The following is a 24,452-nucleotide window of genomic DNA, read 5'->3' as shown; positions in this document are numbered from 1 at the left end:
ATATATACCATCTGTATCTATTGACTATATACCATCTGTATATCCATTGATTAAACACCTATCCTAATGAGAAATAGTGTATGAAAAGAAGACAGTATTGGATCTGACTTTATATGACCACTACTGGATCTCCTTTTCCCACTGCCTGATCTGTGGTGGTCCACATGGGCGAAAGAGAAGTCCTTTGATAAACTATGAATAATACAGAAATATTAGTCTGTGTTAAGCAGGAAAGAATCATTCTATAAAAGTATATAGATTAATTCACAGTTGCGGAGCCTATCACAAAAGTGGGCAGAGTTCTTACTGGACTCTTGATGTTCATACTTGGGAAAACCAAATGTAAGCCACCTTTAAGAGTCTCAAAGTTTTGATCGGTTTCCATCTTTAGCTCATTCCAATCTACCAAAAGCATGCTGACAATATTTAACATATTGTTAAATATGCTTTTGGATAAAATACCTTCTTAAAGAAATCTTAATGACTGCCTCTCAGTGATGAACAGCATCTCGTGCTGCAAATACTGTTCATCCAGCACCATTCTGCAAAGCCCGCAGTGCTAGAAATCAGTACTCATGTTTCATTAATTCCCAGAAGTGCAAATGATGTTTACAGCAGAGTTATCAGGGTAACTCATAGTTAACCCTGTGCTTAGAAGGCTCCTAAGGAAGTATTGTAGTATGGTTTAAGCTTCTGATTTGTTGTATGAGCCAACATGTTCCCAAATGCCTGGTATTCAGGAATCAGCACCAGGTTACCTACTTCATTGAGGCCACTGTGCTGTTGCCTTTTTTCCTTGGAGCTTTGAGTCTGAAATTCAAAATATACTTAGCATGCTGGATTAATTTCTCCTTAATAACTTTTCTTAGCTAGAACCAGTTCTTTCCTTCTGCTTCCTTTGGCAGGTCTGGTATTCTAGAACAAAGTGCATTAATGCCATTTGAATTAGATTTCTCTTTTTTCCCAGACACAAGCTAGATCTGGGTCTCATTTAATAAATCAGATAGCATATGACATTGGGATCACATTTCTTCAGCTGGGTTTCATTGTCTCTGTTCTGCCAAACTACAGTGGTGAGATTCAGTGTTATGGGATTTGATTTTCTGGCCAAATGTAGCATGTCAAAACAGTAATTCATTTAAATATCACAAAAGACAAGATTCAGTCCATTAATGGAAAAGGCTGCTTTCCCAATAAAATGGATTCTTAGGGGGAAAAAAAAAAGTGCTTTTTGGTGAAACCTCACTGCCTGTGTGTATGGGTCAGCAGTGCCTTCACTCTTGACCCTGCAGAATCCTATAAAAATAGACCTTCTGAACATCATAGAATAACAGAATGGCCAGGATTGGAAGGGACAACAAGGATCACGAAGCTCCAACCCCCCTGCCACATGCAGGGCCACCAACCTCCACATTTAATAGCAGACCACGTTGCCCAGGACCCCATCCAACCTGGACTTGAACAGCTCCATGGATGGGGCATCCACAACCTCTTCGGGCAGCCTGTTCCAGCACCTCACCACTCTCATAGTAAAGAACTTCCCCCCAACATCCAACCTAAATCTTCCCTCCCTCAACTTAAAACCATCTCCTCTTGTCCTGCAGTTATCAACCCTTTCAAAGAGTTGACTCCCCTCCTGTTTGTAGGCTCCCTTTAAGTACTGAAAGGCTGCAATGAGGTCACCCCACAGCCTTCTTTTCTCCAGGCTGAACAAGCCCAGCTCCCTCAGCCTGTCTTTGTAGGGAAGGTGCTCCAGTCCCCTGATCATCTTCGTGGTCCTTCTCTGGACCATCTCCAACAACATCTGTCTTTCTTATGTTGGGGCCCCAGACCTGGACACAGTACTTCAGATGGGGCCTCACAAGAGCGGAGTAGAGAGGTACAATCACCTCCCTATCCCTGCTGGCCACCCCTCTTCTGATGGAGTCCAGGGTACCATTTGCTTTCTGAGCTGCAACAGTGTAACTGCAAAAGCAGACACTTGTAGTTTTGTGATCCTGCTGTCAAAAAAGTCTCCTGGCACATCCTTTCTTTTTGTCTAAATATAGATGTCCTAAGACACCTACTCTGCAGGGGAGATGATTGTAGGCCTAGAGTATATGCAAAGGTGTCCCCATAGAGAAAGGAGTCAACAAAGTGATGTTCACTAAGAGGTCTGCTGAAAGTCTTGAAGTCTTCACTACTGCGAACCTCTGTGAACCGAGCTTGGCAGATGCCTCAAAAACATGGCATGTCCCATGCCTTCTGGAATGCCACTGAAATTCAGGACTAGCAACAATGACAGAGCTGGCAGGCTTAAGGAAGATAGATATGGGCAAAATGAGCAAGATCTCCTTATCTCCTGGTTGAATACAGAAAACACTCTGGAGAGGACCTTACCTTTACTCTGTGGCAGGAACTATTAGCAAGCATTGTTCTCCTTTCTTCTCTTTCTTGTACTCTTTTAGAAAGAAACTGGAGTTACGTGTATGGAGGCTAAACCAGCAGTTATCATATGGCAGAGGAGGACATAAGTTATATTTCTGGTAGAGGAAGGGAATAAGAAAACTGAGAATCACCTGCTACTCATTAGTGAGAAGCACTGACTGTTTCTTCCATGCACCATATTTTTACTAGTCTTAGGCAAAGGATTAAGAGTAATTCAGTTTGAGAGTACCAAAAAAGATATGCAATGAACTATTCAGTCAAAAAGGGATAGTAAAATAATTGGAGACAATTTCACTGAATTCATGCTCTCAGTAAAGTACGTTGATGCTGCTAGTTGAAGAACAAAAAGGAAAGGGAAAGAGACATTCATTAAGGTAATATGAACAATTCAGATTTTTTTTTTAAATCTAGCGCTTTTTGTTGGATCACTCACTATTACAAGCTCCTTTTTCAAGCAGATTAGCTTTTAAAATTTGTTTCTTGTGCCTCTCACCAGAACTGGTTGCAGTATATGAGTTGATCAGTTCTGCCTTTAACTTTGTCAGCCCTTTTTAAAAAGGATTAAGATGAAATGCTGTTGCTTGTTTTGTTAACATAATGCTGGTTGCTGGATAAGAGCCTTCTATTCCCAAACTAACAGCATATAAAGAAGAAGGCTTTAATTAAGCTCTGTTGTGAAAAACGTTTTCTCCTCATTGTCATGAGAAGTCAGGAAAAGAAAGTTGAAATGTTACAGCAGTAACTTACTCCATGAAAAAGCAAGCTGACTGACCTGTTCAATATGTTGTTGCAGACATCCTGCTTTGGCAGTAAATTCCAGTTCATTAACTTTTCATGGCAAAAGTTAAAACAGCTTTGTTTCTGTAATGACAGATCATACTGGCGCTGCCAGCTTGTCTTACCAAATTTTCTGCATGCTGTTAACTGGCAAGTTTCTAGGCTGGTTTTATCCTTAGTACTGCCTTCTTTGCAGAATGGTTGTGTAGCTAAATCTTTATTGTTGCACCTCTGTTTCTGAGTGCTCGTGCAGTGTTGTCTCTATGCTCACACAGCACGATAAATTGAGAAATGCTGGGCAGAGTGACAGGAATTATATACGTGCAGATTGAAAGACAGAGCATAATTTTCATATTAAAGAGAGATGTAGCAACAAAAGCAAAAATGTGAAATTAAAAACTCATCAATTTGCACTGACTTGTTGTCCTGTAACTTGGACAACCCTCATCATACCTTTAAATTTGGACTGACGGTTTTTTGTTGCCAGAAACTGTTCTAAAGGGACTATAATTTTCCAGAAGCCCTCTTCATTCCCTTTTCTTTATCTGAGCAAAGTCCATAACAGGGTCTTGCAAGGGGAATTATTTGAGTCACTCTCATTATTTTTGTACAAAAAAAAAACACAAGTTTCCCCATGCCCTGCCATCTGTTTTATCTTGATGACTGGGGGTATAGATGGTGATTATTAATTTGTATGTGAAAACTGTGAACAGTTGTTGTTGAAAATTGCAATTCTATCAATTCTGTCAAATAAATGTTAAGTATTCTTTGTCCTTTTTTTTTTTTTTTAATGTGTGACATTCTATCATAGCTGATAACATGGAAAGTGTTCTGTTGGTTCCTCAGTTTCAACTTCATGTTTCTGCTTTGGCTGTTGGCACTGTTAATTTTATAGAATGTTGAGATAATCAGCTATTCCCCAGTTATTCATACCTCCTTTAAGGGCTTTTGATTTTACAAGTCTTCTAGTATTGTTTCAAGCATCTTACACTTATCTACACTAAAAGAATTGGAATTTCTTTAAATTGTGCTTAATAGATAAGCCTACTTTTTATTAATGGTTACTGTCCTCTGTTGGATATCCTGTCATTCTTACTTGGCTCACTTATCAGAGTTTAGCAGCTGCTGAGTAGAAAGGGTGAGAACTCTGTCCTTAAGGCAGATTGAGGACTGTAGTTTTGTCTTTGCAGAGATGAAACTACTTAGTGCATAAAGATAGAAGTGTTTTGAGAGTGGAGTAATACGCTGTTCCTCATCTGCTCTGAGTGCATGAATGCTGTGAAATGAAGACTGAAGACAAATTCTATGCACGTGCTGTGTATTGTCCTTTGCTTGTTCATTTCCAGCCTTTTTAGCCCAGTGAGTGTCAGTCTCTGAAGCTTGCCTTCATTCATCCCATTTCATACTGTCAGGAAGTAAAAGCAAACATTATAAACCAGCAGGGAGCAGCGAGGAAGGAAGTTACCTAGAGTTTCCTTGTGTTTGCCTTATAATTGAATAGGATGGGCTGCATTAAAAAATGTTCAGAAAACATCTTTCAGAAACTTCCTAGGAATGTCACATTTACAAATGTCCAGTACAAGGTCACCTATCCTGTCTCATGTGATCATGCCTCTGGAGTTCTACTGTTACTGTTCTAAAAATGTAGATTTACTTTATGTGTGTCTTCTAATGTCTCTATTTGCAATCTGCAGCTCAATGTTATTTACAACACAAAACACACTGATCGAAGTCTCAGATCTGTCCAAAAACAAAAAGCTTTTGACTTGAATGTTGATGTAAAGGATGATAAAGATGATATGAACCATTTGACCTTGAATGTGTGCACAAGGTAGGTAATTCTGTTGGAGCATGTCATGTTACTTAAAATGAGGTGAATTTTCCTTTTGTTTGTATGAACGTACTAGTGTATGGGAAATAAACATGCAGTTAAGGAGAGAGCAAAAGAATTACTTCACTGAAATGATAAAGTTAAACTAAGAAACAATTCCTAAATCAGTAAATACAGTGAGAGTTTGATGGGTCTGAATAGCTCCCTTGTGCAGAATAATTTGTGGTCTGATCTTACATGCTTTTTTAGTGGCATGCACAAGCATCATGCTTCCCTAAATGTCAGAGTTATATGGAGGAGTTTGTGTGAAATACAAGTAAAGACTTGAAAGCTTCTTTGGTGCAAGTACATCTTAGGTATATGGAAAACCACAGATAGACTTGAACACTGAACCTATATCTTCCACATTCTAGTACCAGACTATGAGAACTGTACTTTAACTTTCATCTTTTGTGAACAGAATGCTTTGCTTTTGATATACAAGTAGATACCTCCTTTTTGTAAAAGGAGAAAAGTCTCTGAAGTACTCATTCTTTACTCTTCTCTGTTGATAAACTTTATGTAATAAGTTCAACTGGATTTTTTTCTCTTTGTAAGTATTTTTGTGGTCTTTCATTTACCCATGTACCATATTTTTGTGATTCTAGTAATATAATGTAGGCAACATTCTAGAGTTGAAACAGGTTATGAGTTTTGTATTCAAGCTAATTTTATTTTTCTCCTAAATAAGGGAGGGAGGTAGAGGTGATTCATCATATATCATCAAATCACATCTGTGATTGTTTCTTGCTTAGTAAGCATCTAGTGAGAACTGAGCAGAGAACTGAAGTATCATCTCAAGACAAAACTGTCGCTAGATGTTACATTGGTAGCAAGTGATAGAGCTGAGAACAGGTAGTCATATTGCAAATTTCTAGGTCATTAAACAGGTTATTTCTTTAACTGCTTTGTTGTCTCATCTCTGTTTGCTTTGAAATTGTCTACACATGTATCTAAACCAAACATATGAAAATGTTCTTATGCAGTTTCCTTAGTAGTCCTGTCTTATGTCCTGTTAAAGAGCACTGAGTATTTCACAAGAAACCTTCGGTGTCTTGCTTTATATATGGGTTTAGATTTTTTGTCTTCTTTCACTTATTATCTACTAGCATTTTGACATAAGTGCTCTCTTTGTATTAAAGGATCTCATCTCATCTGCTCTTTATCAGTACTACATGAAATCCTGTTTACTTCTTGGGATATTATAATGAGTGCCTTGTGATGTGGTATTAGCGAAGTACTATTTCTTTCCTTTATATCCTCTTTTTATTATTTATTTAAACTGTGAACTCATTATGACTAGAATATTTTCGTAGTCTGCGCAGGCTAGCTGTGACTGAAGATGAGGCCTCTAGGTGACACCATCATACAAATTATCAGCTATAGTGAATATGATGTCAGTATGGAGATATCCAGCAGGCACAAAGCCAGATCCTGTTTTCATGTGTTTCCGGTAACCAATTCAGTGATGCAGATAGTGAGCAGGGACACTAGAATACACAAGAACTCTTGAAACAGTGATCTTTTTCTCATTTAAAGTTTTCTGTGAAGTGTCAACAACTTTTTAAAGTCAAGCACCAACTCCTGACATGTTAAGGGCTTACATAATGGCTCTGGGATAAACTTTGGCTGAGCATCCTGAATTTCTAGCTCAGTGATTTGACTCAGGAATATAGACGGGAAGGGATTCATCTCTCCGGGAAGGCTCAAGGCTGATGTCTTAATTGCAAAGTATTCAAAGGACATGGGAATATCTACTGATGTAAAACTACTTCAAGAAAATACTTGAAATGTTAAGACCCATGAGCTCTGTCATGGAAAGTAGGACAGTATATTTTCTGTTTTTATTATTTAAGTTGAGACTTGATCTCTGGTTGCTTGTCAATGGTTCTCTTGTTGTCATCTTCCCTCCCAAGCTTACACACTGCACAGAGTATACATATTACTTATATTAATTCCTGAATTAGTTTACAGCTGGTCCATTTACTGCCTTTACAACATGACATGGCTTTTTGGTAGAAAACCAAAGCAGGTAAATACAAACATTGCTGAAATCTCAACTGATTGACCTATCTGTGGGTATGCAGAGTCAGGTAATGGAGGTTGTAGCTTGGCTGTGTTTTTTTTTTCACTTCAACCTGCAGACTATTCTACCTCATCTAAATCAGCTTTATAGAGATTGGCTATGGTCATCTCAATTGAGTGTCAATTCTGACACTGGATCAGATGATGTCTCATCTGTGGTTAGAGGAACTTGCTCTCTGTCTGGGAGGCACATATGCAGGGTTGCTGTTTTCTTCTCCAGTTGGTCTTATCTGCACACTATTTTCAGACATGCAATACTGATCATTGATGGTTCTACTCACTCTATTCTTTCTGCTTTCTACTACACTAATTGGTGTTCTTTTCTCCTCTTTTCACCTTTCGACACAAAATAATCTCAGTTCTTCTGAGTTACAAGTTTCAAGTAGTTTTAATTTCTTTCACTGGTCATTCTTCTCTTTTCATGGTATTTTCTTCTTTTTCTTTAATAATACTTGTAGCCACCCTCAAAGCTGTTTCTCTTGTATTTTTTAGAGAGCTAGACCTACAGGGCTTCATAACTTCTAGGTTGTATCTTACTTGGCAATAACATGCTGGTTATTTACTTAGTATTTTGGTGGCACTCCAAGATACCTTAACAGGCTGGGTATTTTTGTCTCCTCTCATTGGTAATTAAGCAGAAATAATTACATGCAGCTCCAATTCAGTTATTTGTTTTCAATAGCAGCTACTTTGGTGCAACCCATCATCCAACAGATGGTTTCGTTTGTTTCTAATCTCATGAGCCAACTGAAGTCAGCAGTTGTACTTTATTTCTTTCACAGTCATATCTGTGTTCAATCAGCCATGCTGCCAGGCTTAACAGCATTACTTTGAATGCAAGTCTTCCCTTTTTTTAAACCATCCAAATCTACAAAGAAAAAGTTTTCTTCAATTACTTTCAACTAATGTCAAGCCTTGAAAATGAGGATTGGAGATGCTTTTATTCTAGTATAGCAAAAGTCATGTACATGCCAAGGGAGGAGGCGGAATTCTTCTACCACCTACTTAATTTAAAAAAATACAATCTTTTGCAGGTCACTTTAGTGTCACTTGTTACACAGGGCACCGTAAATAAATTTTGATAGTCCTGCTGTGCATCATGGTATATAAACAAGGCTTGCTCACTAGAGCAATGCTTTTAAGTTCAGGCTGGAAGAAAATATAATAAGAAGCATTGCTTAGGAAAAATGAAGGAACTCAACATATTAAATTACATGGATTTGCATTTTTAAATCTGAATCTTTGAGAAATAATGTGATTATGGTTTTGTTAATGGAACCACCAATCTATATCAAGGACCCATAGAAAATCTTTTATTTCAACCTTCAAAAATGAATAAAAGCAAGACAATGCATCTATAAGTGGAAGCATGAATGTTGTTTCAGTTCAAGAGTTCCTAAGTGGTTTCTTAATTACCTCCTTTGATACATGTATTTAATTGCAATATTTCCTTCATATTTGTGATAAACCTACACTTTAAGATGCCAGTGAAAAGATCCTAGTGGTGGCAGCGTAGTCTCTCATGATTTATTTACTGTAGCTCTGTCACTTATTTTTCATACATAGTTGAAACTGGGCAGAAACATAGAAAAAAAAAATGATAATCTCTTAACTGTTAGAAATTTTCCTTTTGGCATTTTGTTCCATGTGTTTCTTAGTATTCTTGAGTATTATTTCTTCTGTACTTGAGATAAAATGATTAAAGTGTTTATTTAGAGAATTTACTGTTAAATTTCAACTAAAAGTTTTTTTGTTTGTATTTTGTAAAGGTACTTGGGGTCCGATGCATCTCCCAGTAGTGGTATGGTCCTCATGGAGGTTGGCTTACTCAGTGGTTTCTCTGTGTCACCAGATTTCATTCCATTAGACAATACAGTTAAGAAGATGGAAAAGGAAAATGGAAAAGTCAACCTATACTTAGACACTGTAAGTTGCAAATAACAGAGGAGTGCTTTCAGAATGATCCTAAGCTTGACTTGACTTAAATTCAGAAAGACCATATGACTGTATTTTTCAACAGCAGCTGTTCACATTGAATGAATTCTTCCAATTTTTAAAAGGAGATTCATGGGATAGATACAACTCCATTTGTAAGGAGTTTCTAGACTGCACCTCTTGCAAAATCATAAAAGCAAACTTTTTAACAGGTCTATATTTTGGCCAAAATAACAAGTTAAATAAGCAGTTTTACATACATCTTGACTCCAAGCCTTTATAAATAAAGTGGACTTCCAGTGAGCTAGAAGTCCTTATTTTCTCCATGAATCACCATCACAACATTCTCAGGATGTTTTTCTTCTGTTTTTCTAGCTAAATGCAACACAGTTTTGTATGGATATTCCGACTGTGAGAGACTTCAAAGTGGCAAATATTCAAGATGCTTCTGTGAGTGTAGTGGATTACTATGAACCCAGTAAGTGTCATTCATTCCAAATGGATTCTGATTGTTCAGAAGTTAAAAAAGAAGCTTCTTTCATGGGAACAGGACAAATTTCAGTGAAGAAAAAGCAAAATTTACTGAAACTTACTTTTTTTCATCAAACTGCAACCTATTTTCTAACAAATAGTTGTGTTTTCTTGTATACGTTTTTGCTGTCCTAATGGATTGGTTTGTTAGAAGGTGCAAATTGTTATAACTTGTCAGCTGGTATAAATTGTTTTCAGTATGGCCCAATTGTATTCTCCAAAAGGAACTTCACTGTGATTCGCTTACCAAGCTAATGATTGTCTTTCAAATAGTTTTTCCATCTGTTTCTTGTTTAATCAGAGTCCTACACTGCAGAAAAAGCCAGTGTTTTGTTATGTATAGTTATGTAAAAAAGATGTACAAGGGAAAAACAGTTTCAAAAGGATTTTAATTTTTTTTTTTAATAGAGTGTGTTTTAGAGAAAAGCAGGAATGTGAAAATGTCTCTACCAAAGTGGGAAGGAAAGAAAGATTACAGGCTGTTGAAGATCTTAGGTTTTCTTTATAGTAGACAGCTGAAATATTTTAAGGATTTGGACTTGGTTTGAGATAAGACACAAAAAAGTTGTATTGACAGTCGTCTTCATTTTGATTTGTTTTAGCATAAGACAAAAGACAACCTAATACTCTATAATGTGTACTTCTTTAGCTGGATAAAAATCACGTTTATTCTACTTAGGCTGAAAAGTTTACTCAACTGCAGAAGTTTAAGTTAAAATAGGGAAGCAACAAATGTACCTAAACCAAACCCAGGGCGTTTTTTGAGTCCTAGTGGCTTAACAAGTTGGAGCAATTTTTATTTGAGACAAACTTGTAACACTTAGAATCTGTGGCTGAAACAAATTTCCACACGCTTTCATTTCTGGAAGGAAAACTGTGGACCTGATCTTTTAAGTCCTAATCTGTTAGATAGGCTAATGAATATGTGTATAAAAAGTCCCATATAAATGCATAGATGTAAATACTGTTATTCGGTTTAAATCTATTTAGAATTTATAAATTCTCAAAGAATAAATAAATATTCATTTAAATATAAGAATGAACATCTTTAAGGACTAAAATTTATGTAATGTAATCATTGCTGCAATAGAAGGCTTTAACTCTAAGAAAAATATTGCTTCAAATATTATTTTATGAGATTCCATTCCTATTGCTATGTAGCATAGATGTATTTTTAGTCAGCATGTATGCATATGCCGTGAAAATGATTTCTTCTGAGGGAATTCAATCCTTTTTAATTCAGGAATGTGCTTTTATTTTATTCTATTATTTTCCATCACTCTCATAGATGGTGAGCCAAGCTGCGTGAGTATATTTTATGTGATGATTACAGTCATATCTGAATTGATTACTTCATATTCAGAGCTGAGATGTCTATAAAGTGTTTATGCTCTGGCATTTATCTAAAAAGGTATGGTTATGTCATAGGTATTACAACTAGCATAGGTGTGAGATCTAGTCAGGGTGCTGTACAGTGGTACTAGCAAGACACTCCTCCAGGGTTAATATATACCACAACTTAGCACATTCAAATGACAGGGCTGTTCTATCACCTGACTTTGTTCAGAGCTAATTGGGTGTTACTGTTAGTTAAATGTTAGGCTCTATAGAGATGTCTTTTATTTTTATATTTTTAATCTCTGATGCTTGAAATTGAGTATCATTGCATATAGAAAAAAAATATGATTAGTGTCCCTTGTTGGAATGAAATCCTTCAAACCACAAAACCCATTAAGGGGAAGAAACTTTGCAAAAGTTTGTTCTGCAAGCAATTAGCACTCATTGATATTTTTGAAATGAGTACAGCCTTCCAGGCTTCTAGTTCATTTGGCTGTGTAGCAACTCTTCAGAAAACTGGAGGACAAAATACAGAGCTAGGTGAGATAGGCAGTCCCAAGTTCAGGAAGCTGAAGCTCCCAGACATAATAGTGAAAATAAGCTTTGGTTATGAGAAACTTTGATTTTAAGTGACAGAGCCTGTAATGTGCCTGGTAAAGCATGAGAATTCCTTTATCATAGAGGTTGCTGACTAGGTAGGAGAAAAATTCCCCTCAAAACATGTGACTAGGCTTTCTGAACAGATTGTGTCTAACTTCTGAGAGGAGTTTATGACTGTATGCCTACCACCTAAGTGTGAGTATACTCACCTGAGTATATTGAGAATGTTTGATGCTTTGTGAAAAAAAGATTAATGTCTAGGCTTAAATACTCATGCTGCAAACTATTTTGCAGTGTATGGCTAGGTCTGTGTTAGGATTTAGTGCTTCCTTTAAAAGAGCTGTCTTCGTGAATTTAATCCTGTAAATATACTTCCTTTCTCAAGATACACTGCTGTAAGATACTATATTTTTATTTTTTAATTACATGAAGCACCTTGAATGTAGCTAATGTTTAAAGGCATAAATATCTTTCTGCAGATGGGACTTCTCCAGAAAATGTAGCATTTCAAAAGTTTCATTACAAGTGTTTCTGGAAGAATTTCCAGTCTGTGTTAAACTCCTTTAACACTAAGCTTTGACTTTCCAGCTGTTGGACAGTCCTCAGAAGCTCATTAACTAATGTTGATTAACCTTTCTAAACAGGGAGAAGAGCAGTGAGAAGCTACAATTCGGAAGTAATGCAAAGCATAACCCCTTGTGACTTCTGTGAAAGTGATTGCAACCTTTGCCACCGAGCTGGTTCTCCAGCCCTGCTTCAGCACTCTTCCTTGGCTTCTTTGTTCTGCGTGCTGTTTGTCCTTCATGTCAACTTGATGTGCAGTTGGGTGCTGTAAGAGAAAACATTGTTTCACATCTAATGTTTCCATAAATTATCCAAAGAAAATCTTATGTTCAGATACTAGCCTGCCTTCAGTGATCACAGTGACCTAACTCCTGCTGTGTTCAAGGAGAGCAGGTCTGGCCCATATGGTAAATTTCTGGCTGTGCCAGAAAACTTCTTTAAGTGTCTGCTGGAAATACTTTTCAAGTCTTAGTTTTATACTGAAGTTATTTTCTAAAGAAGCGAAGTTACTGGGAAAGCAGTTTGAGAAAATGCAAACCTAGCTTCCCACTCTGGCTTCCTTTCATCCTAGCTTTCATTTTTGCACATATATTTTTAGAAATATACATTAGATTAGTTTACATTGCTTTTTGAGAAACCGTCTCCTTCCTTGGTAAACAGAGCACTGGGAGCTGGGTATCAGAGCTTGCATTGTTCTGTTCTGCAGACATGACACTTAATAATAGTATTTAGCTTCTCTGTATGCTCTCATGCAGAGCAATATGAAAAATAAAAGGAGCTGGCTTCAGAGCTGATCTATGATCCAAAAAGAACTGCATTCACAAACTGCTGAACATTCCAGAAAATTATCAGTCTTTTTTTAAACAATTACAGAGAAGCCAGGTGAATTTTTTGCCAATTTGTTATTAATCATGTTTGAAAATAATGCCTCCGGATGTTTTCATGGATTTTACGCTGCAAGTCTTTCACTGTAAATCATCGAAGAAGGAGTCTGAGACTTTGTTTTTCCAGGGTTCTCTTTCCTTGTGAGAATACTTGTGTTTCCTGGCATGTTTATGGCCACTGGGATGAAGACTGCCTTGATCCTTGTCTGCTTCAGGAAGTTTTCTAGAAGTGTCATTCTTTGGGGGATGATTTATCTCTTGCATAGACAATATACAAGTCTTTTTGACAATATAAGTGCCATAACTCTTCAACAGCTGTTCTGTGCCATGTCAGCTGGTTGACTCTGAGTGCCATGTGTTCGTGTAAGTCCTGTTCTTGTTGGCGGAAAGGTTTTTAGGAGTTGTGGGTTCCACATGCATTCTGTTCAGTGAAACACTAAACATATTTGTTTAAGCATATCCTTGTATGTTTAACTGCCTTGCTGGAGTGGGAGGGAAAAGAGGGATGGTGAAGCCTTCCTGGAACAGCAGGCATTTACACCCAAACCTTCTCTTTGCAACTTGGGAGAATTATTTAAAAGATGTGGAAATGAGTACGTTTGAGAACCCTACAAGTGAGCATCTTCCTGAATGAAGCTCTTCACTGTCTGGCAACCAATTTAACCTTTTTGCATACTGCCTTTGACATTTAATGCTTACTTCTTTTTAATAAGAAAGCCGATAACATTTCTGCTTATTGAAATGAAATTAATTATTGTTATGCTGACTATAATAGGTTAGAAATTTTAAGGCTATTCTTCTTTCTTTCATATCTTTCAGAGACGGAGTGTGTATGTGTACACATGCAATTATATGGTAGTCACTTTCCTTAAGCAATTTCTAATTTTTATTCAAATTTTGCTACCGCTTAAAATGTACATTTTTGTATTTTATGCTTATGTGTATTTTCTTTCAGAAAAGGAAATTAGATCATGGTAGCATGGGAAGAGGTTTGAATTTCTTGAACTCTGTGCCTTTTTCATAATGAGTTATAGCTTTTTAACTACAAAGCTAGTTTGGGTGTGGTTATTTGTTTTACTTTACCTGTACTTAGAATTTGAAATATTTTTTACAAACTTGGGATTCTGTCTCTCTGACAGAGTTATGTTTTTTTGTAGTCAGTTTGTGCTTTTTGTCATTGGTGCCCTTTGAGTAGTTGATTAGTGCCTTATGAGTTCCTGTGCTGCTCTGATCCTCTCAAAGTGATATTATATGTACTGAAATTCAAAGCACTGCTTAGTCGATAGAATGCAGATGTAACCCTCTGTAAGACATGTCCTTGCTTATGGGGATCCAAAGCTAATTGAAGCCAAGATAGAAAAATGACATGTATCTTTGTCTCAAATTCTTTACTCATAGGATTGAATTGTGTCAAATGAAAGATGTGGAAAACATTCACATGCTAAATTAGGATATGTTTCACTATGGGTTTCAATTCCTGATGAACAAGGAAAGCAGATAATCTTTTGCCTTTGGGGCCAGCAGCCTTGACATCTCATTTGCTTTCCTTTGCCATAATTTCAAGAACACAAAGCTCACATACTTTCAGTTATGCTATATGTAGAGCTTCTAAGACGGACATAGATATCTGATTAATGTTATAATGAAGAGGTTTATTTTTTACTGGAGATGTACTGGAGATAACCTACTCCTTTGCAGTAGATAGCAGGAATATAATCATAGTTTTATTTTGCACGCAGTCCCATCTTCCTGAATACTCTCTGGAGAAATAGACTCAAACTGCTCTTCTTAATTTCAGAGAGAGCAACTTTTATTAGTTTTACCTTGCATTTATTTTTGAGACAAACAACATATGTTTTCAAATGACTCTTGGCTGCCTTGTACACCCTAATAAGAGGCATCAGTCATAATCCACCGTGTCACGGAAATTGTTAATCAGTGAACAAAGATCCTTTTTTATTTTATTTGCTTTCTATAACGTAGTATTTCACTTCAGACATCCAAATCTGCCTCTGTAGTAAGCTACTTTAAAGGCACCATGTACAGCATGACTTAAACAAATGTTTACGTTAGGTGGCCTTAACTTCCATACGCTGCTGCCTTGAAAGATGCCTTCAGTCACTTTGCACTGTGACTATTTTCTTGAATAAGTTGCAGAGGATTTTGTATTTCGTGTTGGCAGTGAATGGGACAGAGAAAGGCAATACTATGTGGCACAATGACTCAGTGTTTTCCTCTTTGTTGGAGCCTGTGCATAAATGCTCATTATGTGTATTTTTTCCACTCATCTGTACAGTCAGTTCTTGATGTTAGAAACTACTAGGAAATCTTTTAGTTAAAAGTTTTTGGGAAAACATTGAAAAAAATCTTTAAAAGCCTTAAAATGGTGCTAAAAGCAGTCGGGAAATGATGTTTCATAATGGAGTCTTCCTATTGCATTGCCTGAACTCTTTTTGTGTGATTGCTCTTTGTTTGAAGCCTTAGTACTCTCTGGTACATCCAGTGCCCTTTTCAGCTCTATGTTATCAATGGATAGTCTATGCAGAACCGTTAACCTCGTATTAAATCAGCAAGGAATTTATTTAAGACTGGCTTTAAAGCAAAACCTTAATGCATTTTAAAGAATCTCTCTCCTCTCTTGACTGTCATCCACAATCCCACAGGTGAGCTTTTCTGTACAGATGTCCTTGTGTATCTAGAAGCCTTCCGTGCTGAATGGTGCTGTACACAACAGGAAGCGCTTGTCCTGTGACAAGTGCTGCGTAACGGGTTCACAGCAACTTCAAGTTTGCCAGGACTGCTCAAATGCCTGGTTTGTTTCCCAGCATGGTATCTTTGTGCCCCATTTACTTCTCAAACAAGAGCTCGCTGGCTTGTGCGCATCAGTGGCACACGATAAAGGAGAAAACTAGCCACACTAGTGCAGGAGAAAGTGAAGAGTCAGGATCCAACATTACTTGCCTATCTTGCCTATCTTTTGGCTTGAAAGTCGCTTCTTAAAATTGGATGTGAGATTTTTAGAATTGCTTTTAGTAAGTTTTCAAAATACTGTCCTAACAGTATTTCTCCAAATGTGTTCAGGTCGGTATGAATTTTGACAATACTTGGTGCAAGCAGATTTATGTAGAAAGCACATGTGTGTGTATATATATATATATAGCTGTTATATAGGCTCCAGTGTTCTACTGTGTGCAATCTATGTGCAATTAAAGCATACAAGATCTTCAAAAAGTAGCCAAATGTATGATATTCTGTTTTGTAAAACACACATCTAGAATTTTAGGACAGAATATATGTGGAAAGCAACTGATGCCTAATGGAATCATTGCTAGATCTCGGACACTAACCAAAGAGGACAAAATCACCCACATTATTCAATTTTAATGGTCAATTATTTTCTTATAGTTTCTGTTTTTCTAATACAAATCTTTATTCAGTAAACCATCTTTGTTTAGTGCTGTAAGTACAGAGAAGACTTTCAATTTTATCACCAGTAATTTATAGGTAAAAACTTTATCACTAGTAATTTATAGATAAAATAAAACAGCAGTTTTGTGATCTGGCCTTTTGAGTTTGTATTAGATTCTCCTTTTCCCTATGTCAAAATAAATTTTACTTCAATATTATTTCTTATTCAGTTTATTGTACTTTTGTGTGCCACTTGAAAATATCATTGCACTAATGCTATTTTATGCAATAAGGTCTGACATTGTGTTGTGTTAGATAAATCCAGCGATCATTTTTCCTCATGGGTAGCTTTTTCTTATCGGATGCACTGGAGTGTCGTTTTTATATGTGCTATAGTTCAATCACCAGAACTCCAGTGCTAAGATTTCTCTTTAGTTTCATATGATGCATTTTGTTAATGTATTTCTTAGTGTTATCTAAAAGCTTCATCAGCCTTGCTCAGATTTTGAGGTGTTATACTATAAACGGATATTTTGTGTTGAATTCTAGTATTGTTAGATTGGCTGGAATATTAATATGAGGAAAAATATAAAAATGCTGGCTCAAGGGAAGTGGCATAAATGCAGACGTAACAAAGCAAACTTTAACTGTCCTACTGGCCGTTGCATCTCTTGTTTTCCTAGGTCAAGCCTTAAGCAATTTGAACTAAAATTCTTGGCTGCTTGAGACATAGACAAAAATAGCACTTTGATCTATATTACGATCATCATACATAATTTCACCTTTGATCAAAACAGAAATAGTAAAAAAAAGAAAAAAATCCTTTTATGATCTGTTTCGAGTAAATGGAGGTGAGCTAGCATGGTTGTGTCCTTTCAATTAACAGAACAAATATTAAGGAATTAAACTGATTTACAGGATTTTGAAAACTTGTCATTGATTTATTTTTCTTCAAATAAAGATTACAATAGTTATTTTTAAATTTTATTAAAGATGAATTTTAATAATAATATGTTCAGTGTTTGGTTGTTGAACAATATGGTTGCCTGTAGAACATGGCTGTTTCTGTACTCTGTGGACTGTTGCTCATTCTCAGCACTTCTTAGGAGCTGCCTCACAGGTATTTTAAAGCTTTATGGAGCTGCAATGGTGGTTTCCATGGTTGGGCTGCTGAACATGACCTTGCAGAACATTATCTGGGATTTTTCTGATGGGAATCTCCACGTTCTAAAAACATTTTACTCAACAGGTAGTCATCTTAAGACTTCTCTCAGGAATTTTTCAACATCTGGAATTTGGAGAAGTCTCAGTCAACTGGAAACTGGCAAGTGTCCCAGTTTTCAAGAAGGGCAAGAAAGAAGACCCTGGCAATTACAGTTTATTCTGACATTCTCAGTTCAATGCCTTGTAAAATTATAGAGCAGATTATTCTGGGAGTTACTATTCTGAAGAGTATTCTGAAAGACAATGCAGTCATTAGTCACAGCCAACATATATTTGTGAGGGGAAGCCCTGCTCAACAAACTTAATTTTCTTTTATGACAAGATTAGCTGACTAGTTGACCAGGAGAAGACAATTAATGTAATATTTTTGGACTTCAGCGAAAATTTTACTAATATCTCTCATTGTATCCTTCTGAATGAAAATGCCTAGCATACAGCTAGACCAAAATATAATATGATGGGTGAACAGTTGGCTGAGGAGTCAGGCTCAGAGGGTTATAGTAAATGGGATTACATCGTGCTGGTGGCTGGTCACTAGTAGGATTCCCCAGGGCTTCATTTTAGAGCCAGTTCTCTTCAATGTTTTCATCCACAACTTAGATGCAGAACTCAAAAATACACTAAATGAGTTTGTGGCTGAGACTAGCCTGGCAGGAGCTGCTGAATCCCTGGAGGCTGGAGAGGCTTTGCACAGAGATCTTGACGAATTGCAGGGGTGGGCAATCAGCAACTGCATAAACTTCAACAGGAGGAAGTGCAACCCTGGCTCTGTGTACAGACTGCGCAATGAAAGGCTGGAGAGCAGCCCTGCAGAAAAGGATGTGGGGCTTCTGGCTGATGGCAAGATTAACCTGAGTCAGCAGTGTGCCTGAGCAGCCAGAAGCACACTGGGCTACAACAGGCCCAGTGCTGACACCACATGAGGGAAAGGGTTGTTCTGCTCTGCTGCGGCTGTGTAACCTTATCATGAGCACTGTGTGCAGGTCTGGGTGCCACGGTAAGAGAAGGCCATCAAATTGTCAGAGAGCATCCAAAGGAGGGCTACAGAACCCAAGGGAATAGCATGGAACCACATCAGGGGAGGGTTATGTGTGGGTTATGGAAAGGTTCTTCAACAGAGGGTGGTGGGTGTGGAACAGGCTGTCTGGAAAGCAGGAACTTGAATTAACTTCAATCCAGCCAGTGATAATACACGTGCAAACCTCTCCTTTGCTGTGATTTTTCATATGACAGTGTGTGAGCACTGCTAGGCCTTGTGCTCCTGTGCTCATTTCTTTGTTGTCTCATGCTTTCCCGAGGGAAAGCAGGCCTCTTGTGATTCAAGTAGAGCCTGCCCTTTAGCATGCCTGTACAAGTTTATTGCAGAGGTGTCAATATATTGTGGTTCAAATAACGTTCTGTTACGGGGAAATACACGAAAGCATTTGACATAATAATTTATTTTGATAGAATGTAAAATAGCTCAGTTGTAAAGATCCAGAATCCACTGAATTAGAATTACCATATCAGCTTTGGAAAAAAAAGTCAGTTCCAACTTTCCATCTTTTTTTTTCCATCTTTCCCTTTTTTTTTTCTCACTTATAGTATTCCGAGCAGTCCCCAGATCTTGCAGCAAAAACCCCAAACCAATGTACATCCAGATGTGTGATAAAAGACCTGGAATACTTCAGCCTTGTTTCTTGGTTTTTCCTCCCTTGTGTGTAACTGCTTAAAGAGCTGCAGGTTTGCGGCTCTTTATGTTTTTTGCTCAGTATGAGAAGATGATACAGCAGTAAAAGTACTCTGCCTAACCTTATCACCACATGTTTTAGTTGTGTATTCTTACCTTTGACTCATAACTTATGCTGATGTTTCTTTAATAAAAGAGAATTTCCCACAGTGGAAATGGTTTTTCTGCTTTCTAAAACTATATTCCTTGACACTCAATACAACACGTGTCTTTACAATACTTTTCTAGAATTCTAGTGCCAAATGTCTACCATTTGTGTTTGCTCCCTTTCTGCCTCCTTTCTCCCTATTGCATGATGGCCAAAGAGAACTGCAGCAAAGAATGACTGCTGAATGTGGGGAATGTGCATTTTCTAATGATGTGAAATTGGGAGTGTTGTTCTCGGGCTTTGCTTGCTCTGCAAATTATCCTTTTTTTTTCATTTTCCCTTTGATACCTTTCATTTTCAGCTTAATTATTGTAACTAGCGCATTGCTGTTATTCCAATAGCAGAAGATAGTTATGAGGGGGAACACAAGTGTGATACTTGAGAGGCTGAGGAGGTAAATCTTCCTGTGCCATCTGATTGATGGAAGAGACTGGCTTCTTAAAAGGGTAAATAAAGCACTTTTTGAAACATGCTCAAAGAAGCTTCATTTTATTTACTTATTTTGCACTTTTGCTACAGAGTGATCCTAAGGAGAATGGTTTCCAAAGTGAAAATGTTTTAGCTCTCAAGCTGAGGGGAGAGACGAGACATCCCTGTAAAGGGAAGTGAGAGTTAGTTAAGGAAAAGTTAAAACTTCATACATCAGAGTTTAAGGTAGCCTTGAACTGTGAGAGATGAATAAATTTGATGTGGGGTAGACTGTTGTGCAGCAAGATTTTCATACTGTTCTTTGGAAGGTTCCTCTGCTTGTTTCTGTCCTGGATTGGACATGTTTCTGCTGATATCTGCAATCCCCGCATCCTTCTGGTGCAAGGATCTCCAGATGGATCTGGTACCTGTTTATCATGCTTTTCTAGGCTTTGAAAGCCTTAAAAAACTGACAGTTGCAGTAGAGAAAGAGTTACACAGACCTGGTAGGTCCTTTGAAGCCCTGAAAGGGGAAGTCACATTGAGTCAAGTTTCACAGGAGCCTATCAGAGTCCCAGTTTGAAAAACTAACATGCAGTCTTATTATATTTGCATGCATCAACAGCCTCAGAGAGACTTCCAGTGCTCCAGAGAGTAGCTTTCAAGTTGACTTTGACAAAATGCAGAAATTGTCTAAAATCAGAAGCAAGAATATAGCTATGTACTCAGGAAAGACGGTAGTTGGCTGAACGGATCTAGGCTGAGTGAATGACTAACAAGGTAGATATTCAGCAGAAAAGGAGCCAGGATGCAGAGATCAATCCACTGAAAATAGGCCAAACTATTTACTTTTTACAACTTTTGCCAAGTTCTTGCACAAGAAGGAAACACACTGGGTGGTATAAACAGGAGTGTTGTCTGTAAGGCCATGCTTTCTCCAACCAGAGTGACTGCTCCTGCTTGGGCAAAGCTCATCTACAACAGGGGGCTGCATAGAGAAAAGGCTGCCAGAATGGCCAGGGTCCTCACAGACATTATATGGGAGGAAGGGGTTAAAGGTGGCCTTTGTTTAATCTGCAGAAGAGAAGGTGGAGGTTAATATGAGACAAGTTTTCAAATAAGGAGTAGGCTGCTGGAAAGAGGTGTGTGAGCTGTGTTTAATATCCAAGTAATGGTAAAAGTAGTAGAGAGATTTAAATAGCAGCAGGGAGCATTTAGCATGGATACTAATAAAACGACTCAAAGGGTCTCAAGTTTCTGAAAATAGCTTGTAGGCTCAAAAATAGTATAATGGAAACCTAAAATGTGAAAACTGACTGTTGAAGCTGGATAACTGGGAGAATGCAAAGCTTGATAATGGAGATGTAAAGCAGTTTAAGTACAAATGAGCGAGAAACACTCCTAGTGCTCTGGGAAGCTAACAAAGGCTTATCTGAGACAGTGTGGGAGTTCACACAGGAGCTTGTCACACAGGATCCTGCCTGAGGCATGAGCATGGTTTCTCTCTGCCCCTGACATGATCATTTGTGTGTGTGTCCATAAACCTAATGATGATTCTGCTTCCATAAGGCCCTAGGAATCACTTGAATAAACAGTTGTAGAATAGAACAAACTTACTGAGTTACAAAACTTCCTTTGTGTTTATGTTCCTACCAGCAATTTACACTTAGTTTTTGTCTTCTATTTTATATATGGTTGCGTTTGGAATCCTGTTTCATTTTCTTCATTTGCCTTCAGTTTAAGTCTCAGTGAAATCCATACAGCCTATTCCTTTCAAGCTGATTACATGCATTGCTTTGCAGTTTTAACTTACATATTTTATGTAGTTTTATGCACAACTGTTTGCCATAATCTATCTGATATTTGAAGGGATTAGTTCACCTAGAAGTGCATCTTCTAGTTCCTCACTTTTATTACAGTCACTGAGAATGTAATAAAACTGATTTATTGTTTGAGAAGACATATAAGAAAATGGGAATCTCCTGAATTTATTATAGTGCTATTCAGTGTATTTCATTTTTAGAAGAAACCCATATATTGTTACATTTCCAGACAGTGTAACATCTACAGGATGGTAGATACCTGGAAGCTGATTTTGAAGCCTGATTGGAGGTACCTGCTTGTGTGGTATCTGTAATGAGTCACTGGTATGGAAACTTAATTTTCAGTTCTATCAGTATTTTTTTTTCTCTCTCTCTCTTTCCTTTTTTCCTTCTTTCTTTCTCCCCTTCTCTCTCACTCTCATTTAAGCAAAAAAAGACCACATCTTCTATCAACTTTGGGAGTAAATCGAAGCATTATAATTAAGTTTTGGTTTCAGCATTGCTATTACCCTTAAAAAAAACAGAGAAGAGACATGTCATCTTCAGGCAAGTTCCTAGAAAGGTGGCTTTGGTACAGCCTGCAAGATAAAATGTAGAAGCAACCAGAGCGGGTTGGACTGAATGTAGAAAAACCTTAACTGTAAATACTGGTGTGAACATGCTCTTTTCCTACATGAGGAGTCCTAGAAGTGTCAGGCAGATGCGTTCATAGGTGGGATTGAAGTGTCGACTTCTTTTTCTGAGTCACAGGCAACCTTAAAATACCTACTAGCACTTGCAGAGGAGGTACAGCCGGTAATTCAGAGCTCAGCACCTGCTCTCTTTGCTGTGGTAGCACACCTCTGTCTGACACTAGTGAGATGTTCTTATCTTGAGATCAGCCCAGACTTTAGACACTTAAGGAAGAGAGGTTTTTAATATGACTGGAACAAGGAAAGAGAAATTGTACCCATAATAAAGAGGAATGAATTGATACAAAAAGAAGAGCCTCTTGGTCTGATTCACAACAGCTCCCTACCAGGGATTCTCTACGGACTTCCCTGGGGATGCTTCTAGCTCACTCTGGTGGGAGAACCATGCTGAATGACATTTTAAGGTAAGAAGATAGACATTTCCTTGTTTGTTTATTTATTTATTTCACATATGAATGTATTTTAAATTGCTGGATCAAGGAATCGGGATAGTAAAACATGCACATGTGGAAATGATGTACTGAGAAAGTTCTGTGGTTTCATATGGAGAAAAAAGATAGCAGCCAATTCTAGCTCAGTAGGCAAGTAATTAAGCCAGCAATCTCTGCACATTGTATTCTAAGTTCAGTACAAAAGTATGTAACATATGATTTTTCTTTTATTATCTGCAGTTTGATTTCAGAAATGACTATCACCACAGTCATCATTCAAAAGTGAATGAGTTTGCTGAATGTTAAGTGAAAGTCTGTATGATTAACATGTCTTGTTCCTGTGCATGATCACTGTCCTTGGTCAGATGTTTACAGGCAGCTTAAGGGCTGTTGTTTACCCCTACTTAGTTTAAATCACATTTTAATTACGTTCAGAATAACAACAATATGAACACATTTTATATTTAAATAATATTGAAACACTTGTGAGGAATAAGTTTACCACTATTTCATAGTCTGCTTGCTTCGTTTAAAATTGAGACGCTACTTTGTTCAGAAATCCTTCCCAACCTTCCATGTTTCCTATAAAGAGACCAACCACAGCCTTGAAGATTCTTATGTTAGGATACAGGAGATGCAAACAAAAAATAGAGTGAATTCTTCATGGGGAAGCACCGTGTATGGTCTCAAAATACTAAGGAAGCATGAGACTTTTAACAGTGCAGTATTCAGAAATCAAAGCCAAATGGTGTCTACCCATCTATGCCCTGTTCTCTAGTTTGACTATTTTTCTTCATTTATAATGGCTTCATTCCTTTACCTTTGCAATAATTAAGATTGGGGTAATGTTGTGCCTCCTCTGCTTCACCTTTTATCAGTCTCCCAGTCTATTTTTCTTTCTTTTTGCATTTAGCAGCATCAGCGAGGTCTAAATTTCTTAACAACATTGAATAATAGGATTTAGTCTTAAGAAAATTCATTATTTTCTCTGAATTCATTTTTAGTATATATTTGTTGAAGATCTGAGGTCAAGAACACTGTGAATGTAAATGATTGGCTTGTTTTTGGTTGTCTTCTTGAACTACTTGCCTTGTCTGATGCAAATCACTTCCTTCTACCTGCTTACTCTTTTACATAGGGCACTACGATCTGCTAATGTCCACCTCCTTCATAGTGTAGACTTAAATAAAGTTTAAACAGCTTGATCCTTTATTTGGGCCTTGATGTAGGGCAAATTCACCTTGTAAATAGCAATGTGACAAACAATGTAACTACTACTGGCTGAGGTCTCTCAGTGCCCAGCTGCTGTTAGTCCCAGTTCAGAAGTGGGTACCATTTCTTGCATTCGTGAAAGAGTCAGGCAAAGCAGGGGCTTTGCAATGGCTGCAATGCATCCCTTCCCTCAGTGTAAAGATGATGGGAGCAGGACTGGAGGCAGTAACAATCTAGATGGAGGAAAGGAAATGTGGAGTTGTAAATTGCTCTCACATCGCATGATGATTGTGTATAGGAGGGAAGAAAATCAGCCTGGATGAACATGAAGCATGAGGAAGCTAAATGACTACAAAATCCAATATA

General features: G+C 37.5%; 1 protein-coding gene across 1 annotated transcript in view; it reads left to right on the top strand.

The window, feature by feature from the left end:
* Positions 1-19,521, top strand: part of CD109 (CD109 molecule) — an 87,205-nt gene extending 67,684 nt beyond the window's left edge. The window contains exons 30-33 of the mRNA XM_010707730.3: positions 4,899-5,035; positions 8,929-9,085; positions 9,470-9,572; positions 12,208-19,521. Coding sequence (XP_010706032.1) covers positions 4,899-5,035; positions 8,929-9,085; positions 9,470-9,572; positions 12,208-12,398 — 588 coding nt within the window. The 3' untranslated portion in view covers positions 12,399-19,521. The remainder of the gene's footprint in view (positions 1-4,898; positions 5,036-8,928; positions 9,086-9,469; positions 9,573-12,207) is intronic.
* Positions 19,522-24,452: the final 4,931 nt, after the last annotated feature.

Source organism: Meleagris gallopavo, chromosome 2 (genome assembly GCF_000146605.3).
Source record: "Meleagris gallopavo isolate NT-WF06-2002-E0010 breed Aviagen turkey brand Nicholas breeding stock chromosome 2, Turkey_5.1, whole genome shotgun sequence".
In the NCBI taxonomy this organism is placed as follows: Eukaryota; Metazoa; Chordata; class Aves; order Galliformes; family Phasianidae; genus Meleagris; species Meleagris gallopavo.
This window is presented reverse-complemented; position numbering and strand designations above follow the sequence as displayed.